This window comes from Pseudopodoces humilis, chromosome 27 (assembly GCF_049639895.1).
Source record: "Pseudopodoces humilis isolate 2021_Gansu_Grassland_sample_001 chromosome 27, ASM4963989v1, whole genome shotgun sequence".
Classification (NCBI taxonomy): domain Eukaryota; kingdom Metazoa; phylum Chordata; class Aves; order Passeriformes; family Paridae; genus Pseudopodoces; species Pseudopodoces humilis.
The window spans coordinates 3086839-3107185 of NC_142226.1; the positions used below are offsets into that span (position 1 = coordinate 3086839).

The 20347-nt window shown below is 49.3% G+C and overlaps 3 protein-coding genes across 8 annotated transcripts; all 3 read left to right on the forward strand.

The window, feature by feature from the left end:
* Positions 1-247: 247 nt before the first annotated feature.
* Positions 248-7002, forward strand: MRPS15 (mitochondrial ribosomal protein S15). The gene is made up of 8 exons (XM_005529900.2): positions 248-384; positions 1240-1302; positions 1909-1984; positions 2702-2750; positions 3277-3361; positions 4311-4369; positions 5551-5742; positions 6824-7002. The coding sequence occupies exons 1-8, from the start codon at positions 309-311 to the stop codon at positions 6962-6964; spliced, it is 741 nt and encodes a 246-aa protein (XP_005529957.1). The 5' UTR covers positions 248-308; the 3' UTR covers positions 6965-7002.
* Positions 7003-7746: 744 nt separating this feature from the next.
* OSCP1 (organic solute carrier partner 1) lies at positions 7747-18542 on the forward strand. 6 transcript variants are annotated; one of them, XM_088067453.1, is made up of 11 exons: positions 7747-7924; positions 9658-9687; positions 13096-13250; positions 14394-14561; positions 14921-15001; positions 15566-15669; positions 16013-16141; positions 16668-16737; positions 17104-17179; positions 17918-17981; positions 18286-18542. In XM_088067453.1, the coding sequence occupies exons 1-11, from the start codon at positions 7813-7815 to the stop codon at positions 18386-18388; spliced, it is 1092 nt and encodes a 363-aa protein (XP_087923579.1). In that variant the 5' UTR covers positions 7747-7812; the 3' UTR covers positions 18389-18542. The 6 variants fall into 6 exon arrangements, with proteins under 6 accessions (XP_087923579.1, XP_087923576.1, XP_087923577.1 ...); XM_088067450.1 differs by lacking the exon at positions 17104-17179 and adding an exon at positions 17195-17355; XM_088067451.1 differs by lacking the exon at positions 17104-17179 and adding an exon at positions 17216-17355.
* A 58-nt stretch (positions 18543-18600) lies between these two features.
* Positions 18601-19728, forward strand: LSM10 (LSM10, U7 small nuclear RNA associated). The gene is made up of 2 exons (XM_005529903.2): positions 18601-18626; positions 19136-19728. The coding sequence occupies exon 2, from the start codon at positions 19141-19143 to the stop codon at positions 19510-19512; it is 372 nt and encodes a 123-aa protein (XP_005529960.1). The 5' UTR covers positions 18601-18626; positions 19136-19140; the 3' UTR covers positions 19513-19728.
* Positions 19729-20347: the final 619 nt, after the last annotated feature.

Here is a 20347-nt window from a genome sequence, read left to right on the forward strand (position 1 = left end):
GGATGGGACCGAGACGGGAATCGGACTGGGATCGGGGCCGGGCCGAGGACAAGAACGAGGACGGGGACAGGTAGGGGACGATACCGATACGGGGACGGAGATGGAAATGGAGATGGGGACGGGACCTGGACGGGGACAGGAGTCGGACCGGGAAGGGTCCGGGGCCGGGACGAAGACGGGGAGGGGACCAGAATCCGGGGCGGCTATCGATGCGCTCGGCGTTCGCTTCCCCGCCCTGTCTCGGCACTCGGCTGACGCGCCTGGGCAAGATGGCGGCGCTCATGGTGGCGTGTCGGTGAGCGCGGGCTATGCTGGCGCTGCTGGGCCGCGGCCTGGCCGGGCCGGCCCGCGCCGGGGCCGCCGTGCTGGGAAAGGCAGAGCCCGGTGAGGGACACGGGGGCTCGGGAGGCCGCAGGGAGGGAGGGCGGAAAGGGAAGCGGACCCCGCTGGAGGAACTGGGGAGCGGCCGGGGCCGGGGCGGGAGCTGAGGATGCGGGAAAGGGGCGGTTTCGGGGTCGGGGGTGGCCAGGGTCCACTCAGGGGGCCACACACCGGCCTCATGGTCTGTGCCCCCTGAAACCAGACAGGGAGCCGGGTGACCTTGGGGGTCCCCGCGGTGCGGCTGGGGAGGGGGCGCGGGCAGTCCGGAGTCCCTCGGAACGGCGGGGGCGAGCGGGGGTGGCCGAGCCAGGCACAGGGGGATGGCCTGAAGCAGGTCCTGATTCCAGCAGCAGGGCCCTGGGAGAACAGCTGGAAGAGTTCTTGAAAGGTCAAAGAATGACGAAGTCCCGGCTGGTGATGAATATTCGCGTCTGTACCGAGCTGTGTCAGACAAAGGTTGTACCCACCCCTGAGCTCTGACACCGAGGTGGTCCGGAGCAGCCCCTCCACTTGGCTAATGAGATTGAGTTAATTCAGCAGTTAATTCAACAGTTTAAACCCTCTAAATGAACACATTTGCCCGGGGGAGCCCTCACACTCTGCTCAGTGTGTGCAGTCTGTTGTGCTGCCCCACCCTCGGCATTTGCTCACTCTCAAGCAGCGCAGCTTGGTTTGTTCTAGCACCATGTGAGAGCAAGACTGAACCATCGCACGCTCCTCTGGGACTGAAGATCTGCCTGGTCACTGATCACCCCCGAGTCTCAGTGCTCTGACCCTATGCAGACCAAGAAGTATTTGATGTGTACAGAGCTGGAGAAGGGCACACAAATCTGTTATCTTTTTGTTTCTCCCATCCAGCCTGCAATCCTGTGCTCCAGGCAGCCAGGGGCTATGCCAGACCTGTGACAAAGAAGAAGAAAGGTATGTCAGGATCCACAGGAGCAAATGTTTTGCTGTTGACATGCTCAGAGCTATACCCTCATGGCACAGAAATCATTCCAGAAATAGTTCCTTGCAAGCTCAGGAGTTACTCAGAAGATTCCCCTCCTCCTGAATGTGGAGAAATGAACAATTGTCAGTAGCAGGAGATCTGTGAGGATGTTGGGGCCCTGGCACAGGGTGCCCATAGAAGCTGTGGCTGCCCCTGGATCCCTAGAAGTGTCCAAGGCCAGGCTGGATGTGGCTTGGAGCAGCCTGAGACAGTGGGAGGTGTTCTGCCCATGGCAGGGAATGGAATCAGATGGGTTTTGAGGTCCCTTGCAGCACAAATTCTTTTGGTATTCTGTGATCTCTGAGCTCGGTGGATTGTTGTAAATACATGCACACCAAATTCTAAATCCAGAGTGCTGAAGGGAAGAGACTGAACCTATTTTTTTCTCTCAGTTCTCGCCCTCTTGGCTGGATCTGCTCAGTTCTTATTTGGAGCACATGGCCAGTTTCTTTCAGAACATGTTTCCTCTGATCTGGTTTGCAAGGTCAGAGCTCTGACTTTGTCCTTCTCTTCCTCAAATGTTTATCTCTTTGTAGACACCCCCAGCCATCTGGATGACCTTCCTCCCAGCATGCTGAAGAAGGATTATGCCAATCTCCCAGTAATGAACAGGTAAAACCAGGGAGAGAGAATGGCTGCTCTTTCCAGGGATTTGTATCTTACATATAACCATGGTATGTGGAAGCTGTCACCTGCTCACTAATTATTAATGCTCTGTGGGCACAAAAATTGCGAAGTCCGTTTGAAAGTCAAATTTTCAGACACAGACAGTGGTCAGGGCTTGATTTTTCACTCCGTGTCAGATCAAGTGCTGGTTGCCCACATCCTCTGTGGGCTTTGTAGTCCATAAGAAATAAAAAAGAAAATAACCTTGATTTACTAGAAACCGTCATCTTGCAAATAATCTGTGCCTGTCTTAAACTCAGGTGATGGAGAGTGTCGTTAAAAAACTCAGCATGAATTCAGCTGCTGCTGAATTTGGGCTCTGGGGCTCAGCACTGCTGTGCTCTGATGCAGAGCTGCTCGTGTGTGGTGCAGGGAGGGCCCCCAGTGGTTTGACTGTGACTTTTCACTGCTCTCTGAAGGAACCAGTCTTAAATATTTTTGCAGCAAAACTACTCAATACTCCTGTAATCTGAGCCATGATTTTGCTTAGGAAAGTGAGCACTGGTTCATGGCTGCCAGGTTTGGGAAGGGAGGAGAGTCCCTGTAAATTTGTGGAGTAAATTAAAGCTGAGAAAAGCAAGTATGTTCCAAGAACCTGAGTTCATTTCTGTTCTTAAATAGACTTGTTCCTGGTTTATAAGCTAATTTGCCATCTCCTTGCAGTGTGGATGATGTAGTGAAACGGCTCCTGTCCCTGGAAATGGCAAGTCAGGTCAGTGTCATTCTGCTTGCTTGGAAAAAAATAGATTTAATGAACACCTTCATGTGAGACTTGTCTATGTTGTTAAATATCTTTCATTCATTGTATTTTTAAGTGACTGTAAATATGGGGTGATGAAATACAGTGGTAAGTCTGGTTTGCTCTTAACATTTATCGCACTAAAGTGGTAACAATTGCATATTAAAATGAGAGAAGACAGTATTCAGGGGTGACAGGGTACTGAGCTGTTCTGATGCTGCTTGTGGCTGACCCCCTTTGTTCCAGAAACCATTGCACTGGACAGCAGATGTCCTTCAGGTTATTTTTACTTTCCATATGCCCAGAAAACAAACAGGTAGGAAAGTGGCACAAAGATCTCTATGCCATTCCTCTGTGCTTGCCACTTCATCTTAAAAGTATGTAAAAGTCCTGAGTAAAGGTCTGAATTGCAAAGCCTTTGTCTGGGTGTTTGAGAAGAGAGCTGTCTCCGACCTCCAGTGTTCTGGGACAGTGACAACCTCTTTTCTGTGACCCACAGAAAGAGAAGATGAAGGTAAAGATACAGCAGCTGGTGGAGAAGGTCAGGAGGTCTCCCAGTGACAATGGCTCCTTTGAGGTGCAAGGCAAGTTAAAAAGGGGAAGGGTATTGTTGGCAGATGAAACATCTCTGCTATTCAGTTGTTCCCACTCCAGCACTTCCAGCTTGCTGTATAACTCAGGAGAATCTCCTCCAGGAGTGCTGCTGAGAGGCAGGTAGCCTGCAGGATGCCCTGCAGGACTGCTCCAGGTCTGGAGGTGTTGCAGAGGCCGCTGGGGTGCTTCCAAATTCCCTCTCCACATCCACACTCCAAAGGCAGTGTGCATTATTCTGCTTGTAGCACTTCTGTGACATGAAGCACTGAGCTGCAGCTGTTACCAGAATGAACCAAATTCAGCCATGGAACCCAAATTTTTCCCTGCATCAGAGAGCTGTGGCTGAAGCACAGTGGGGACAGTGCAGGGACAAAGGCCATGTTGCACTGACCAACACTGACAACTCCTTTGTCATCAGTAAAGACCTTCAGTTCCTTAGGATGCCACCACCCCCTCCTTCTAGAGCCCAAAATCCCAAAGACCTGTCTGCTGCCTTTGGAAAAAAAAAACCTTTATTGCTGTCTGCTCCCCCAGAGCTTAAATCCCATGAGGTGAAATAAATGTCAAATCACTGGGAATTGAATGAATGCAAGAGGAATAAATTCACAGATAAATTTATATGATGTGTTGCTAAAATCTTACCCTCTAATTTAGCAGCCTCGTAACACTCACAAATGTGCAAGTTGTGTGTTGTTTGTTGTGCTCTGTGTTGTGGGCAGGGGCTGCTTTGGGCAGTGTTTGCTGTGGGCAGTGCTTGTTGTGGGCAATGTTTGTTTTGCTGCTGTGGGCACTGTTTTTTCGTGGGCAGTCCCTGCTGTGCTGCTGTGGGTACCTGCAGGGGCAGCAGTGCTCAGTTGGCAGTTTGAGGCAAAGCAGATGATCCTGGATCACCTGGGAAAGCTGCTGCTCTCACACAGCTTCTCTCTCTGGCCTTTACAGTTGCTATTTTGACTGCCAGGATACGCACACTCGAGGAGCACCTCCAGAGGCATCCTAAGGTAACTCGGGGATCTGAGCCTACACACAGCAGCTGCTCAGGTGGTTTGCTCAGTTTATAATGAGAGGATTTTAATCCTGGGGATTATGGCTTTCCTAAGGAGGTTTATAAAATAGTTACAGCTGTTCCCTGGTGCCAGTGTGGGGAGCTGCTGGCTCAGGCACAGCTGGGATTCTGGCCGACTCTGGTCTGTGTTCTGGTTTGTTACTGTAGTGGAGGAAATGGCTGAGCAGATTCCTTTGGGCAGAGTTGCGCTCCATTTCTCCTTGCTGCAGATGTGTCTTCACCACTTAGTTTTCACTAATTAATGAATGCAGCTGCAGTAATAAACAAAGAGCAAAGTCTGTGCTTGTTCTGCTCATGGAAATGTTTGGTGGGCAACACTGTGTGAATGTCCCACTCCCCTGCCTGCAACTATATGGGTTCAGGCCCAAATTTGAGATATCTCAACTGGATTTATGTACATAAAACAGATACCAAAGATTCTTTATGAAGGACAAAAGATGAGAAATGGATTGATAACTGCATTTGAAAGAAGTACATAATTGTTACTCATGAAAACTTGAAGGGTACAAGAGAACAGAATTGACCTTTTTATTACAAGCCAGAAGCTGTGCCAAGTGTTGCAGTGAAATTGGACCTTTGGAATTCCTTGGCTGAAGCCTGTTCTTTACACAAATCACTCATATAGGACTGGGAGATGTCTCCTGTGAGGAATTGCCCTGACTGGTGTTGCTCAGGCTATGCTTGTCCCCCTGCAGAGAACAACCAGTCAGAGCCAAGTCACGGATTATTTTCATATTTCATTTCTGACAAAACAGAGGTAAATGCTTGTGTTATTCTGAAGCAGCACACTTCAAGAGAAGCAGGTTTTAGCCAGAAGATATTCCCTGCAGCTTTGGCACAGCCTGAAACTGTACACAAGCTGAAAACTGTCTTCTGGGAAGGTGAAGGTGCAGCCATGGAAGGGAGAAAGCAATTCCAGTGCAAAGTAAATTATATCTCCTTGGATCAGCTTGTGCTGACCTGCTGTACTAGCAGCATCTGCCAACAGAAGTTGTCCTAAGACTCTGTCCTTAACTTGATCGTTCACTTTCAGCCCAGATATGGTCTGTTCTCATTAATTTATTGGAATGGCAGGACCATCTTCCTGCAGTGGCGTGAACGTTGGGTGCTTTGCAGGACAAAAGTAATCGCCGGTTCATGCTGATGGACCTGGACCGGCGGAGGAAGATGCTGGGGTACCTGCGCCGGGTCAACTACAGCACCTTTGAGAACACCTGCAAACAGCTGGGCATCCAGTACAGCCCCCCCCAGCCCTACACCCGCCACGTCACCAAGCGCTGGCTGGTCAAGAAGGCTTTATGCATCAAGGTATGGAGCAGGCTGGACAGGGAAAAACGCCCTCACTAGAAGTTAGAAGTGACTGATAGCCAAGCCCTCTTAAGCCAGAGGACTTTGGACTTTGATCCTGTCTGTAGAGAGCTGCCTGAGCTCAGCCAAGAGCTCCATGGGGACATTGGTGTCATGGGCACTGACACATGCTGTACTCAGGTACTTCAGGTTGTGTTAGACACGAGATAGGAGCATGGATTCAGTTACAGCAGGCAGAGGTATTATCAGAAGGGTTTATTTCAGGGTTTTTCAGTCCCTTTTAGGAGGTGTTCCAATACAGGTTTAACATGATTGGTAAAGGCAACAACACCTCTCTCATCCCATTGGTGGGACAAGACAAAACACTTAACACAGCTGTACAATATTGTTTTGGGAACCAAAAACCTATTTACAAAAAACAGTCCTTGAGGGAGAAATGTTCTCAAGAAATTTTCCCTTGGGAACAGATCAGCTATTGACAGGCTTAAAACTCTCTCAGACTTAGAAAATCATGTCCACAAGGTTGGGCCACTGGTTTGCTCAAAAATTCAAACCATTGAAATAATTAAATTTATTATTCAAACCTTTTTTCTCAAATCCTGGTATGGGAACTGACATGTGAGATAATTTGATGGCAGTTTGGAACACCCACTGTCTGCCCTGATTTGCTCAGAATAGATGAGTGTAACTGCTGTATGCAGTAGATCTTGGTATAACTGAGCAGAACAAAAAGCTGGACATGCCTTAGGTTTGTAAATTCTGAATTTCAGTCAAATTTAATTATAACCAAAGGACTGGACCAAAGGTGTCCAAGGAATGACTGGACATAGCACTCAGTGCTCTGGTCTGGTTGACAAGATGGGGATCAGGTTTGATTCTGTCATACTCAGAAGCCTTTTCCAACCTGAATGATTCAGTGATTGGCTGGGTGGCTGTAACAGAATAACCTCAGATAGTTGCCTGGAGCAAGGAAGGCACAGAGGGAGGATTTGAACTGGCTCTTGCTGGAACCACTCTGCCTGCCGCAGACAGCCTGGGGAGCAGCTCTGCAGGCAGCTTTATCTCTCTCCTACTTCCACAGGTGTACCAGGAGAAGCAGAAGCTGAAAGCAGCTGAGAGACAGAAGCAGAGGAGAGAGAGGCAGGCAAGAGCAAGGACTTCACGGGAACAGCAGGAAAAGCAGGTGCAGGAGAAGCAGGCACAGGAGGGGACGCCTGTGTAGTGGCACAGCCAGGCTGACAATAAACACCTGCCCAAAGACCTCAAGCCTCTTTGCTTATGTGGTGTGGTCTGCGCCATTCTGAGCACCTGGGAAGGGCAGTGGGTGGTTTAAATGGTTTAGAAGTTTAATTTCAGGCCGAGTGCCGGGCAGGTTGGTATGTGAGAGGAGCTAGGGGCTCCAGCATTACCTTGCAGCTCTGTTAGTGGGAACAGCTCAAGTGCTGCCTGTGTCCTGTCAGCACAGCCAGTCCAGAGGTTTGCACTGTCACATTTTCTTAAAATGTGAAACTTAAGACATATAGATTGAACATTATGAATAAATTCTTCCCTGTGAGGGTGGAGAGGCCCTGGCACAGGTTGCCCAGAGAAGCTGTGGCTGCCCCATTGCTCAAGGCCAGGTTGGATGGGGCTTGGAGCAGCCTGGGATAGTGGGAGGTGTCCCTGCCCATGGCAGGGGGTGGAACTGGCTGGGCTTTGAGGTCCCTTCTAACCCAAACCATTCTTGTGCTGGGGCCGTGCCTGTGCCATGGGATGATCCACACAGGGACTTGGGACAGTGCGCACATAGATTGGGATACTCCACACACAGACAGGGATGATGTGCACATGGGTCAGGATGGGATGATGGCACACAGCTAGGGATGATGAAGGCACACAGGGATGATGATGGTACGCAGGGATGATGAAGGCACACTCTGACGCAGCCGATGCGCATGCGCGGCTCGGCCGGCCAAGACGGCACTCCCGGATTGGCCCCGCGGCTGCCCGGCAACGGCGGCGGCGGCGGCCCGGCCTGCTGGAGCGGGGCTATCCCTAGGCCGTGCCGGGCACCGGAGCCGTGCTGGGACCATGTCGGCGCGGACGCTGCCGCTGCTGTTCCTGAACCTGGGCGGGGAGATGCTCTATATCCTGGACCAGCGGCTGCGCGCCCAGAGCATCCCTGGAGAGAAGGCGCGCAAAGGTGAGCGGCGGGCGGGGGCCGGGCACGCCTCCCTCCGCTCCCGGTACCTGCGGAGCGCCTGGGGAGCCGCTGCGGTGTCCCCGGGCAGGGCTCTGCTCCCGCTCCCCCCTCCCCGATCGCGGCTCGGGCTGCTCCCCCCGGCTTGTCGGTTCCCGGGATTGCCACAGAATCACACGATGAACGAGGTTGGAAAAGACCTTTGAGATCATCAAGTCCAACCTATGACCTAACACCTCCTCATCAACAAAACCATGTCACTGACTGCCATGTCCAGGCTTTTTATAGACGGTGACTCCACCACCTCCCTGGGCAGACGATTCCATTGCCCAGTCACTCTTTCAGTGAATTTTTTTCTCACCTAAGCTTCCCTTGGCGCAGCTTTGTGTCCTCTCCTTCTGTCACTTGTTGCACCGGGACACACAGGGGCATGCTGTGCTGTCACCAGAGGATGCTGCGAATTGACAGCATCAGTCTGGCCAGGAGTTCCCTTGCCCCCATTTCAGGGCTCCATCGCAGTAGTTCCCACTGTTAATTATCACAGAAATCAACCCCTCTGTGTTTTGTGGTCTCCACTGGGAAGTGCTGCCCATTGGGTTGATCAGCTCGGTGAAGTTCATGTGGTAAGAATAGCACAAAGGTGTTGCTGAGGTTGGTTTGGGAGGTTCTCACACAGAAGGATAAAGTAGAGTCCATGTCAGTGTTTCTGTGCTCAGTTCGGGGGTTAAAGCTTCAGAAATGCACTTTTGGACTCAACTCAGGATTTGGTTATGTCAGCCCAGGTCCTGGACTTTTGGGGCAGACCAGGTTGTTTTGCAATGGGAAGGAGCTTCCAGGAATAAATATGTAAATCTTGTGCAGACGCAACACGTGCAGTTGTGTGAAATTCAAATACAAATACGGCTCCTGAAAACCTTGTCTGGCTTTTCTACAATCTTATTTGGCCAAAATCCTTGTACAAACAGAGCCTCGTGCCTTCATGTGGGGCATGAAACTCCAGCTCACAGCCAACCACCTCTGGATTTACCACTTCAAATTAAAGCTTTGCTTTACAAGTCCTTGCGCTCTGTGTCAGGGGATGGGGAATGTGCCTCGGGAAGCTCTGGTGTGTTTTATTAAAAAATCAACTTGATATGAGCTTGGTATTGTTATCCCTTCTGCCTGTCCTTTATGAAGTGCTAACCACAAAGGGTTCACTGTGTAATTATTGTATTGTTTGTGAGGGAGCAAGTTGTTATTATTCATGTGTGTCCTGATGAGGGAATGATCTGACAGAAGTTTACTGCTGTTCATACAGGGACAAATTTAGGATTTTAGCTCAATTAAATCTTGATGGAGTATCTCAGCAGGAGAATTGGACTGTTTTAGTTTGTCCACACATGGATTTTTTTCTTTTCTTCCAAAAAATTGTGTGTTGATTTCACTGAGATGTGGTTCATCCACACTGAGGTATTTGTTGATGCTTAAAGCTCTTTACTCAAATGTTGGTTACTTATAAGTGCAAAATACAGCTGAAACCTACCTAAGCTCATGCAAAGGGTAAAATTTGATGTGCACTGAAGCAGCAGGATTTTATCCAAGGGGAGGATGAGGTTCTCATTCAGTGCTGAATGCTGATGATACAAAATCCATTTGTTAGCTTTTTTTAAAAAAAGTTTATTTCTTTCTATTTCTTTTCCTTGCAACTCTTGTTCTTACATCTTGAACTGCTGTTTTGTTTTATATGCTTCGTGTAGATGAATGGACAGATGTGGACAGGAAACGAGGTACAGTAACTGCTGGCTGCATGCACCAGTCCAACCCCACGTGCACACCTGGGGCTCATCGTGCCTGAACACCTGAGGCTGTTCCTGCAGCCTTCAGTCAGTGTCACAAATGAACAATAATTTTCATCTGGTCCTTAAATGCTCTTTTGACTGTAAATCAGTGAAAAAACAGACCATATATTAAAATCATATGGCCTCAAAAATCAGTTTTTAATTTAACCAAGCCTATAAATGGATCAAAGCTTTTTATCCTGGTGGTCTTGCCTGCAAAAAATGGTATTTGTGTCTCTTTACCACTGTTTTCATGCAAGCATGCAATTATGTGAGCATTGTGCAGGTTGTTTTTCTTCTTAAATGCAGGAATATTTGGTATATTCCATTTTTCTAAGGTTTTCTCTAATTCATTGCTCAGGGTTTGGACAGGTGAACTCCAAGGACGATTGAAGGCATTCCCATCCCAGCTGCTTTACCCACTTGTGCTGTTGGTTACACCTGGCAGTGATCCCAAAGGAGCAGGTGCCCACACCTCAGCCAAGCTCATCCTGACTGGAGGGATCCTGAGGGTGGGATTGAGCCCTGGGGTGCTGCAGGAGAGCAGCTGAGGTGTGGACATGTTTCCCACTGGAATCTGCCCTGGAACAGGAGCCTCCAGCACAGGCTGTGCTAAGGAATGAGGAAATTAATGTGTTGAATCTCAGGTTTTTGCTCAGTGAGCATGAGCAGAACTTACAGGGTCCTTCTGAGCAGCCCTTTTTTAAGAGGGGTCAAGGTTATGATTTGTGTTTAAGCATCATTGGTAGGTTTTAATATTTACTGAAGGTAAATGGTGATGTCATGTAGTTTTCCCCAGCTTTTTTCTTACCATTACATCCTGTTTCCAAGCACACCCTTTTCCTAGCCTTTAACTCAGAAGTCCAGGAACAGATTCCATCCCATCCAAAATGATGAGGAGCTGCCCAGAGCTGTGGTGTAGTGAGCCAAGGCTGGCTCAAGGGCAGATCCCAGACCCATCACTTCTCCTTTGAGGGAAAATACTTTGCCTGTTCTCAGTGCCCCAGGGGATCTCAGGAGGCTCCTGGAGTCACCACCTGGGGCTGTCACTGATGGAGCTGTGACAAGGTTCCCTGAGGAACCACAAACCTGTGGCATGCAAGGTGACTGACCAGAACTCAGAATGTTCCTTCTGCTGCCCCAAACATCCTCCAGGAACCACCAGCATCACCCAGGTGTGGCTCCAGTGTCATGCATCCCAGCCATGCCACTGACACATGCTGTCTGTCACCAGAGACATGGCATGGGGAGGCCAAAGCCACCGTCACCCCCAGCTTCAGTCCTGTCCATCGCACTGGCTATACTGGTTTCCCTTCTCTCATCCCAGTTGATGACCTCCCCTCTCTGCTCACTTGCTTTTTCTGTGTTGCTTGTGCCATGTTCTTGGGCTAATGCTCCTGTGTCACCTGCCATGGCCACTCCAGGGCCCTGCTGAGACCTTTGCTGTGTCATTATCAAACATGTGAGAGATTTATTATCAATTTGCCCTTTACTGTGATTTTTTTTTTTTTAATATCTTTCTTAGTTCTTTTTATAGCCCACACAACAGGTTTTAATTTCAGAAGATAATTTATGTCTGTGGTTCACACAGACCTTCAATTCTGTTGAAAAATCAGTGTACAGGGAGGTGTTTGTCTCCTGGTGGTTTGGGTTGTTTGTGACTCTCCAAAGACAGGAAAAGTCTGTGTGGGCAGCACACACAAGCACCTTAAAAATATTTTCCTTAATAGCAGTATGAAGCAGAAGTTCTTATTTTGTCATTATTGATTCCCTGCAAAATTAACTAGATACTAATATCTACTAGTACTAATATATTTTATTTTCTCCATGAAAAACAGGGGATTTCTGTCTGAGATTGCAAGTAGGGATTGTTTTATGGTCATTTTATTTGAAAGGAAGGGAGAAAGGAGGGACTTTTTTCTCCTTTGTTATTAGGTGTATTCCTAGTCCAGACTGCTCAGGAGCTGAGATCTGTCTGTGGTTTTGGGGTGTTTAAACCAGGACTAGGGAGCCCTGTCAGGTGGAGCACAGGGGCTGCTGAGCTGTGTGTGACCAGTGCACAAGGAACCTGTGACCAGCAGGTTTAGAGAGGAGGCAGTCACTTCAGGAGGTCTCTGCTCCTGGGAGCAGAGCTCTCCCTGCCCAGGCTCCCAGCAGACCCCCAGGGAGTTTATCCTCTAGGAAGAGATGAAATTACAGGGAAATTACCTTTGTTTTGTATCTTGGTGTATGACAGGTGTGAAAAGCCAGGTGTGTGACCCCTCCAGGGAATCATAAGGGCAATAATTTAAACCATCAGTCACTACGACTCTCTGTATGTTCACTTTTTCTCCTTTTCTTATTTTCTATTATTATTATTTCTGATATTTTTCTAATCCACAATAATTGTTTGGCATTATGAGCTTCCTAAAAGTCAAGTGCTTAGGAAATTCCACACTTACACGGTAATCTGTGACCTGATGTATTCATTTTACTTTTTTTTAATAGAGGAATAAATGTTTATTGATGATAACTCTTAAGAGTGTATCAGGGAGATAATAAAAGGGGCAGATCCAGCACAAAAGCTCAGATGCTGCATCTGTTTGAACCACTGCACAATGTTTTCCATCTTGTTTGCATTAAAAGCTCAATAACAAGAGCACAGCCCTCACACTCAGCACTTCTGAGTTCTAAGAACTCCTTAGTAATAAAACAGTAAAAATAAAAATGGCTAAATTTGCACATAAAAAATGAACCACAAGTAAGGAAGTTTGGAGTTCAGCATTTGAGACTTTAGGGCCGGCAGATGTTTCAGCTGTGAGAGCCTTGAATGTTGATATAGATCCCAGGGATATAAATGCTGTATTAAATACCTGCCAGTGTTAATCTGCTTGGAATAAAGATTACAGAGAGCCCTGCAGGAGCTTCTGTTGAGAAGTTAAAAAATAGACTGATGGTATCAAGGCACAGTCAGGCAGCTGCAATCTGCAAAGATTTACCACAGTGCAAAACACTCTCCTTAGGAAGCAGAACTGCAGCTTTTTTAGATAATAACACAGAGCAGCCTACAAGCAACATTATTTCAAAGTGAAAAGTGCCAGCCATAGCTGTTAAACCAGGGCAACAAAGCCAGCCTTATTCCCATGGGGAAGCAGGGACTGCTGCCTGCAGCTCAGGTGGCATTTGTGCCCTGGGGGACACCAGCTGGCTCAGCCCAGATGGGAGTGAGGCAGTGCTGGATCCAGAGGTGCTGTTCCCTCTCTCCTGATGTGCTCTGTCTCTGCTCTGCACAGGTAACCCCAGTGTGACTGTTGCAGCTGGGATGGACCAGGAACGTGCTGTTCTGCAGCAAACTACAGAGTTTATTTGTCTTTGCAGTTATGAACGACATCATCACCACCATGTTCAACAAAAAATTCATGGAGGAGCTGTTCAAGCCCCAGGATCTGTATTCCAAGAAAGCCCTGCGCACCGTGTATGACCGGCTGGCTCACGCCTCCATCATGAGACTGAACCAGGCCAGCATGGACAAGGTAACAGTCCTGCTGCCCAGCCTGCCTCTGCTGCACTCCCCAGCTGCCCTTCACCAGTTTCTGTTGCAATAATTAACCCGTGGCTTTACCATTTTGGAACAGATTTCCTTGTGAAAATGATTCTCAGCCAAGAAAATCCATGGTGGAATCAGCTGCTTCAGAACTGAGTTTTTCTGCTTGAACAGCTAAATGTTTGATTTGAACAAGTTCACTAAGCATTCCTTAAGTTTATCAGGTGTTTCAGTATATATTCATATAAAAAGATACACATATTTGGTATATGGGTGTGGATAAATGTCTGTATTTCTGTACTGACACCCACTGTCTTGCAGCTGCAGGTGTTAGAGTTACTGCCTGCAAACCGTGTATCCACAGCCAATTTAAGAAAAAATGATAGGAATGGGATTACCAGAGAGCCCTCTACCCAGCTGTCAGGGCTGCTGAAATTCACAGAATCAGTGAGGTTGGAAAAGCTCTCCAAAAGCGTCAAGTCCAACCTGTGCCCAGTTCCCAGCTTGTCACCCAGCCCAGAGCACTGAGTGCCACATCTAGTCATTCCTTGGACACCTCCAGGGATGGGGACTTCACCACATCCCTGGACAGCCTTTTCCAATGTTTAATCAACATTTCCATGCAGAAATTCTTCCTGATGTCCCATCTGACCCTCCCCTGGCACAGCCTGAGGCTGTTCCCTCTCCTGTCCCTGTTCTGTGGGAGCAGAGTCCAACCTCCCCGCCAAGCTGTCCCCTCCTGTCAGGGAGTTGTGCAGAGCCAGAAGGTCCCCCCCGAGCCTCCTTTTCTCCAGGCTGAGCCCTCTCAGCTGCTTTAGGTGCTCCAGCCCCTTCCCCAGCTCTGTTCCCTTCTCTGGACACACTCCAGCCCCTCAATGTCTCTCTTGCACTGAGGGGGCCGAGAACTGGACCCAGCACTCAAGGTGTGACCTCACTGAGCACTGGTGACATTGGAGACCCAGCAGGGAGGCTGGGGATGGGACTGCAGAGATCTTGTTTTTTCAGGAAATGAAGCTAAAATGGTTCCTTGTGCCACAGTCCCACAGGCAGGTGCTGGCCTGACTTAATCCCTTTCTCCATGCCTAGGAGGTTTCTTCTGTAATAGGACCAACATTCCTGTGTTCCTTTGCAGCTCTACGACCTCATGACTATGGCCTTCAAATACCAAGTGCTGCTGTGCCCTCGGCCCAGGGACATTCTGCTGGTCACGTTCAACCACCTGGATGCCATCAAGGATTTCATCTCCGACTCCCCTGGCATTCTAAACCAGGTGGATGAGACCTTCCGGCGGCTGATTGAGGTAAGATCCTCTGAAAAAGGGTGGGACACACTTTGGTTTGATTTTATGGGTTTTTTATCTCTTCAGAGATGGATTACTACATTGGAGAGGGCTGTGAGTTAAGTGGTATTTTTCTACTGGCCCAGTTTAAATCAATGTATTGCTTATTCAGCCTGATTTAAGTCTCCACTGATTTCAGCAGAAATTAAATCAGACTTTCAGTCACAGACAATAATTACTGATAACGACCAGCAGCCCCCTTAGAGCATCTCTGCTCCCCTTGCAAGCTGATCAGAATATTCAGCTGTACTTGTTCCCTCTTTCCCTGAGTGGGACATGGAACACCTGTAAACCCTTGCATGATGGTTTTCCTTTTCCAGACCTACAACTGTCTCTCTGATGGCGAATTCCAGCTCATCAGGCAAACACTTCTCATTTTCTTCCAAGATATGCACATCAGGGTAAGAGCCCAATCCAACTAGGCAGGGAGAATGACAGGGAGTTTGGGGCTGGAATACAAAGGGATTTGCTTATAAACACTGCAGGTCTGGGTTTGTTGCTTGTGCTTTTCAGTCATCTTGATGTGCTTGTAATTGCACTCAAATTTCATAAATTGAGCACATATACTGCAATACTGCTGAATAATTCTACAATATTATGACAAAAGGAATCTCTACGACTGTGATTTGCTGATTGATAAATCCATTTTTCCTTTTAGAAGAAACTTGATAGGAAACCTGAGCATGAAGTCTTGATGTTCTCTAAACAAATTGGTCACACTAATGTGCACAAACAGGATGTAGTTTTTAATTTAATTTTTTTCATGTTAGGTCAGTGTGCCCATCCTCTGGACCATAATTCCACATCACTGGCTTTGTAAATACATCCCTATACACACATCAAGAGCTCTAGGAGACCTTCCCCACTGTAGGCAGAGAGGTTTAAGCTCAGATTTCAGGGAATTTGGATGGGAAGGTCCGTAGAGGATTTCCCCAGGGTGTGATGTTTGTGATTTCATTTTGCAGGTCTCCATCTTCCTGAAGGATAAAGTGCAAAACTCAAATGGTCGCTTCGTGCTGCCAATCTCGGGGCCTGTCCCGTGGGGCACAGAGGTGCCAGGGCTCATCAGGTGAGCTGGTGCCATGTGCAGGGCTGCTCAGGGAAGAGCATTTCATTCCAGAAGGCTCAGGAATCCAGCTCAAATTGCCATTCCTGTTGCATGGATAGCTGAACCTCCAGTAAATACTATTTAAAGGGCAGAATTTGGGACTAAGTCATGCAGCAATGAAATGCTGAGCTGCTCTTGGAGTTTTCTATCCCAGTGAATTAGCTGTTAGTAATTTATCCCATAACAGAGGTATTTAGCAATGTACAGAATGGAGTTTTATTCCCCTCATGCAGAAAGCAGGGGAATTAGGTACTAAAATCAGGACTGAAACTACTAAACGTTTCAATAATGGCTCATTTTTAAGGATATTCAATCACAAAGGAGTGGAAGTTAGAAGGACTGAGTTCACCACTGCTGGGAATTACGTTACTCCACAAAGGGAAGGATCTTTTGAGCTTTATGGAGACAGAGTCCTCAAACTTGGAACAAATATGTAAGTAATTTTTGTTCTATGTAGAACATTGAACCAAATCTGATGGATTGTTCAGAAGCACATCTTCAGCCTGGTACGGTTTTGGCCTCTTTTGCTATTAATTATCAAGTTGAGTTTGTTACAAGGTGCTGTCCTGCACCAGGACATGTATGAACAGTGTATAAAGAGCTGCAGAAAACAGCAAAACTTTGATTTATGTCCACAGTGGAACTGAGGAAAGAGTGTTCTCACCTGGTGCTGCACCTTATGTGAAATGTGATTTAATGTAACCACAGTCAAAAAATCCTTTCTGTTCTCCATGTTTGCCTTAATGTACATTTTCCATCCTTCTGAGATCTGTTCCTTCTCACAACTTTGTCCCTCACACGTCTTAGTGCCTCAGTATTGCACCACACGGAGCTTTAACTTCTCATTGCAATTGTTCACTCTTCAAAAAAATATCTCAAAATTCGGCATCCTGTGCTGCTCCCTCTGGTTGCTGTAGCTCGTCCCAGAACAAGCTGTTCTTTGTGTGTTTTCCCTCTAGGTACAGCGTGACCCGGCCAGTGGAGACACACATGTCAGGATCATCCAAAAACCTGGCATCCCAGGCAAAGGTCAGTGTTGTCCTGTTCCTGGCACTGCTTAAACTGGCCAAATTCTTAGTCTCTAGATATGGGATAAGTTCAGGGAAGCTTTTCTGTTGTTCTCAGAGCCCCAGTCCTTTGAAGCCAGGAGAAAGGCACATTTTCCCAAAGAATCCACACGCTCATGCAAGGATGTGCTTGCTTCCATTTTCATCTCCTCAGAAAACAGAAAGTTGACTTTAGAGATTTTTCATCTGTCCAGTTTAGCTGGAAAAGTATCTTGTGCTGAGTGTATGAATTCAAGCAACCATTTCTAGTATTGAGCTGGTGATTACTTGGTAATCTGCACAGTCTGTCCCAGGAACAACAGGGAAATGTGTTTATATCCCTCTGAAGGACGTGTATGGAATATCAGAAATATATGAAGGACATATATGGAATACCAAAGCTCCTTGCAGCCCCAGTCTCTCAGGTAATTGTCCACCAGACCCCCTGTTGTTTCCTGCAGGAGAACATAGCCCCCAACCCTCTTGCTAAAGAAGAGCTGAACTTTCTGGCCCGGTTGCTGGGAGGTTTGGACATCCAGAAACCCACTGGTGGCGAGACAGGATTTCGGCTGAACTTGTTCACAACCGATGAGGAGGAAGAGTACGCTGGAGTCCTTCATGGTTTGGGTTTGGGTTGCCTGTGGGGAGCCCTGGAGGCCAAAGCTGGTCCTGAACAGCTTTAGGGTCAGACCAGCACATTGTTATCCTGCTCCAGGATGTTTCCTGTGATGCAGCCATGCTCCCAATGCCACTGGACAGAAACATCCCTTCAGCCATTTTAGCAGGATGTTTCTATCTGCTTTTCATCTCTGCTACAGAAATATTCCCATTCTTCTACACTTAACAAAAATATCTAGGACAGGGAGAAGCCTCCAAATGGGTGAATACATTAATTTGCTGAGTAGGAACAGAGGCATAGTCCAAACTTTATCGAAGTCCAGAATGGTTTGGGTTGGAAAGGACCTTAAGGGTCCTCTAATTCTACCCTGTCATGGGAAGGGACACCTTCCATAGACCAGGCTGCTTCAAGCCCCATCCTATCACACCCTGTGAGCATCCTCTGAGCATCATTTGTGCTTACAGAAGCCTCATGAAGTCTGATTTTTATCATTTCCTTATACATCTTCATGGGATTAACCACTCATTTCATGTTTTTAATCAAGACACGCTGCACAGACCAGACCAGAGGAGTTGTCTTACAAGGTTATCAACATTGAAGCCACACAGGTACGCAAGATGTTTCACATCACTGGTTCTCACCATCCCAGCCTTGCTAAGGACCATATTTCACTCAGAGTAGGGACTTAAAAATACATTTTTTCCCATTTCACTTAAGCTTGTAACTAAGCAATGGCAAATTTTCTGTCGAGACAGTGGAACTGGTGAATATTCACTAAGAAAATTTGAATCCTGAAAAACACCAGAGCAAGTTTTAGCCGACTTGGGTGTTAAAGGGGCAGGTCCCAGCCCAGCGCAGTCCCGGCCGCGGTTGGGGCACGGGCGGCGGCTGAGCGCGGTGTCTGTCCCGCAGGAGCCGGGGCGGCGGGCGGAGCTCTCCCGCATCCTGGGCGAGCTGGAGGTGGCGGAGCCGCGCCCGGGCAGCGCCGAGAAGGGCGAGGACCTGCTGGCACTGATGGACGGGCTCTGAGCGGGACACAGGGACAACAGGACATGGGACATGCGGACACCGGGATATGGGGATATTGGGACACACAGACAGTGGGGACATGCGGACGCCGGGACATTGGAACAAACGAACGTTGGGTAGCGCGCTGGGCCGTGCTGCCTCTTCCCCGGACGGGGCGGGGTTAGGGGCGGGGTCGCGCGTGCGCGAGGGGCGGGGCGGGCGAGCGCGCGGGAAGGCGCCGGCGCGTGAGTGCGCGGGGGGAGGGGGGAGGTACGGGGACAATGGGGGGACATGGGAGGACATGGGAGAGGGGCAACGAGTATGCAGGGGGGTTGAGGGCAAGGAGAGTGCGAGGGAGACACGAAACAGCCCAGCATGCGGGGGGGGGGGAGGAGGGGGGGGCTATGTGTGCCAATGGTGGTGTGCCAGAGGGGTGGGAGAGGAGAATGGGAGTGAGTGGGGAGAGGGGCGGCGTGCGGTGAGTGTGCGAGTGATGGTGGGGGTGTGTAGGGGAGTGCGAGGAATGGCGTGGGTGCAGATAAATGTGCAGGTGAGAGTGCAAGGGGCGATGTGTGCAGGTGAGCATTTGAGGTTTGGTACAGTGTGCTACATATGTGTTCAGGGCAGCGTTCAGGGGCTGCTTCATGTGCAGATGAGCGTGCAGGGGTTGGCCCATGGGAAGGGACTGGTCCCTGTGAGCTGCAGTGGGTGGGTGGGTGTCCCCAGCCCCAGGGCATGCCCTGTCCCGCCACAGCTGCCATGGAGGTGAGCCACTCAGTGAAGGAGCGCACCATCGCTGAGAACAGCCTGGTGATCCTGCTGCAGGGCCTGTGTGGCCGCGTCACCACCGTGGAGCTGCGTGATGAGAGCGCGGCCATGGGGTGCATCACCAGTGTGGATGCCTTCATGAACGTGCGCCTGGCCGAGGTGACCTTCACGGACAGGCAGGGTGCTGTGTCCCACCTGGATGAGCTCTTTGTGACTGGCAGGAACATCCGCTACGTGCACATCCCTGACGAGGTGGACATCCGGGCCACCATCGAGGAGCAGCTGCAGGCCATCCACAGGGTGCGGTGCTTCGGGGGCCGCAACAAGGGCCGCAGGGAGTTCCCTTGTGCCAAGCACAGGTGAGGACCTGGTGCTGCCTACAACAGCCAGGATACACCCAGGAGATAGGCCTGGGATGGACGTGTCCCTTTGGTGGACTGCCAGCCCCCTCCACACCAGCCATCCCTCCAGGAACATTTTCATCTTCCGCCAGGGACTTGGGGCTCTGCGGTTCCCCCCATTGGTGCCTGCAGAGGAGCAGGACTGTTTTTTGTAGTGAATAACATCACTTAAAGTCTCTGTGGTCTCTCTGCTCGTTTCATGTTCCATTGGCAGCTACTCGTCTCTCCACTGCCCCTGGCTCAGCCTTTCCCTCCCCACAGAGCAAAGAACTTGCTGTCATCAGCATGGCTACCCTGGGAGCTGGAGCTGCTGGTGTTGAGCTGTGCAGGGGCTGGTTCTGGTTCTGTGCTCAGCTTCCTGATGGGCCACTGTTCTGGAAGTGTTCAGTGAGAAGAGAGCAAGGTGAAGAGGTGTGAACATGCAGGATAAGGGGCAGCACTGTCTGCCTCAAAAAGTAGGAATGTGCTTCACCCAGGACACAGAATGCTGGCACTGCCGGCTCCTCTACTTCCTGCCCCTCCATCATCACAAACCGGTGCTACCAAGGTGCAGCCCACTGTAGCCTGTTCCCACAGGGACCCCGCGGGACACGGAGCCATGTGGCCTCTGCGAGAGGAGCTGGGGGGTGTGCCCTGGGGGTGCTTCTTTGCACGGGCCTGGGGCTGGGCAGCAGCACAGGGCATCTGGGGGGCCCAGCCCAGAGGGTTCCAACACCAAGGGTCTCTGCCCGGGGCTCAGAGCATGGGGCTTCTATGCGTCCAGCCCGGAGAATCCCAGCCTGGGGGTTCCAGTCGGG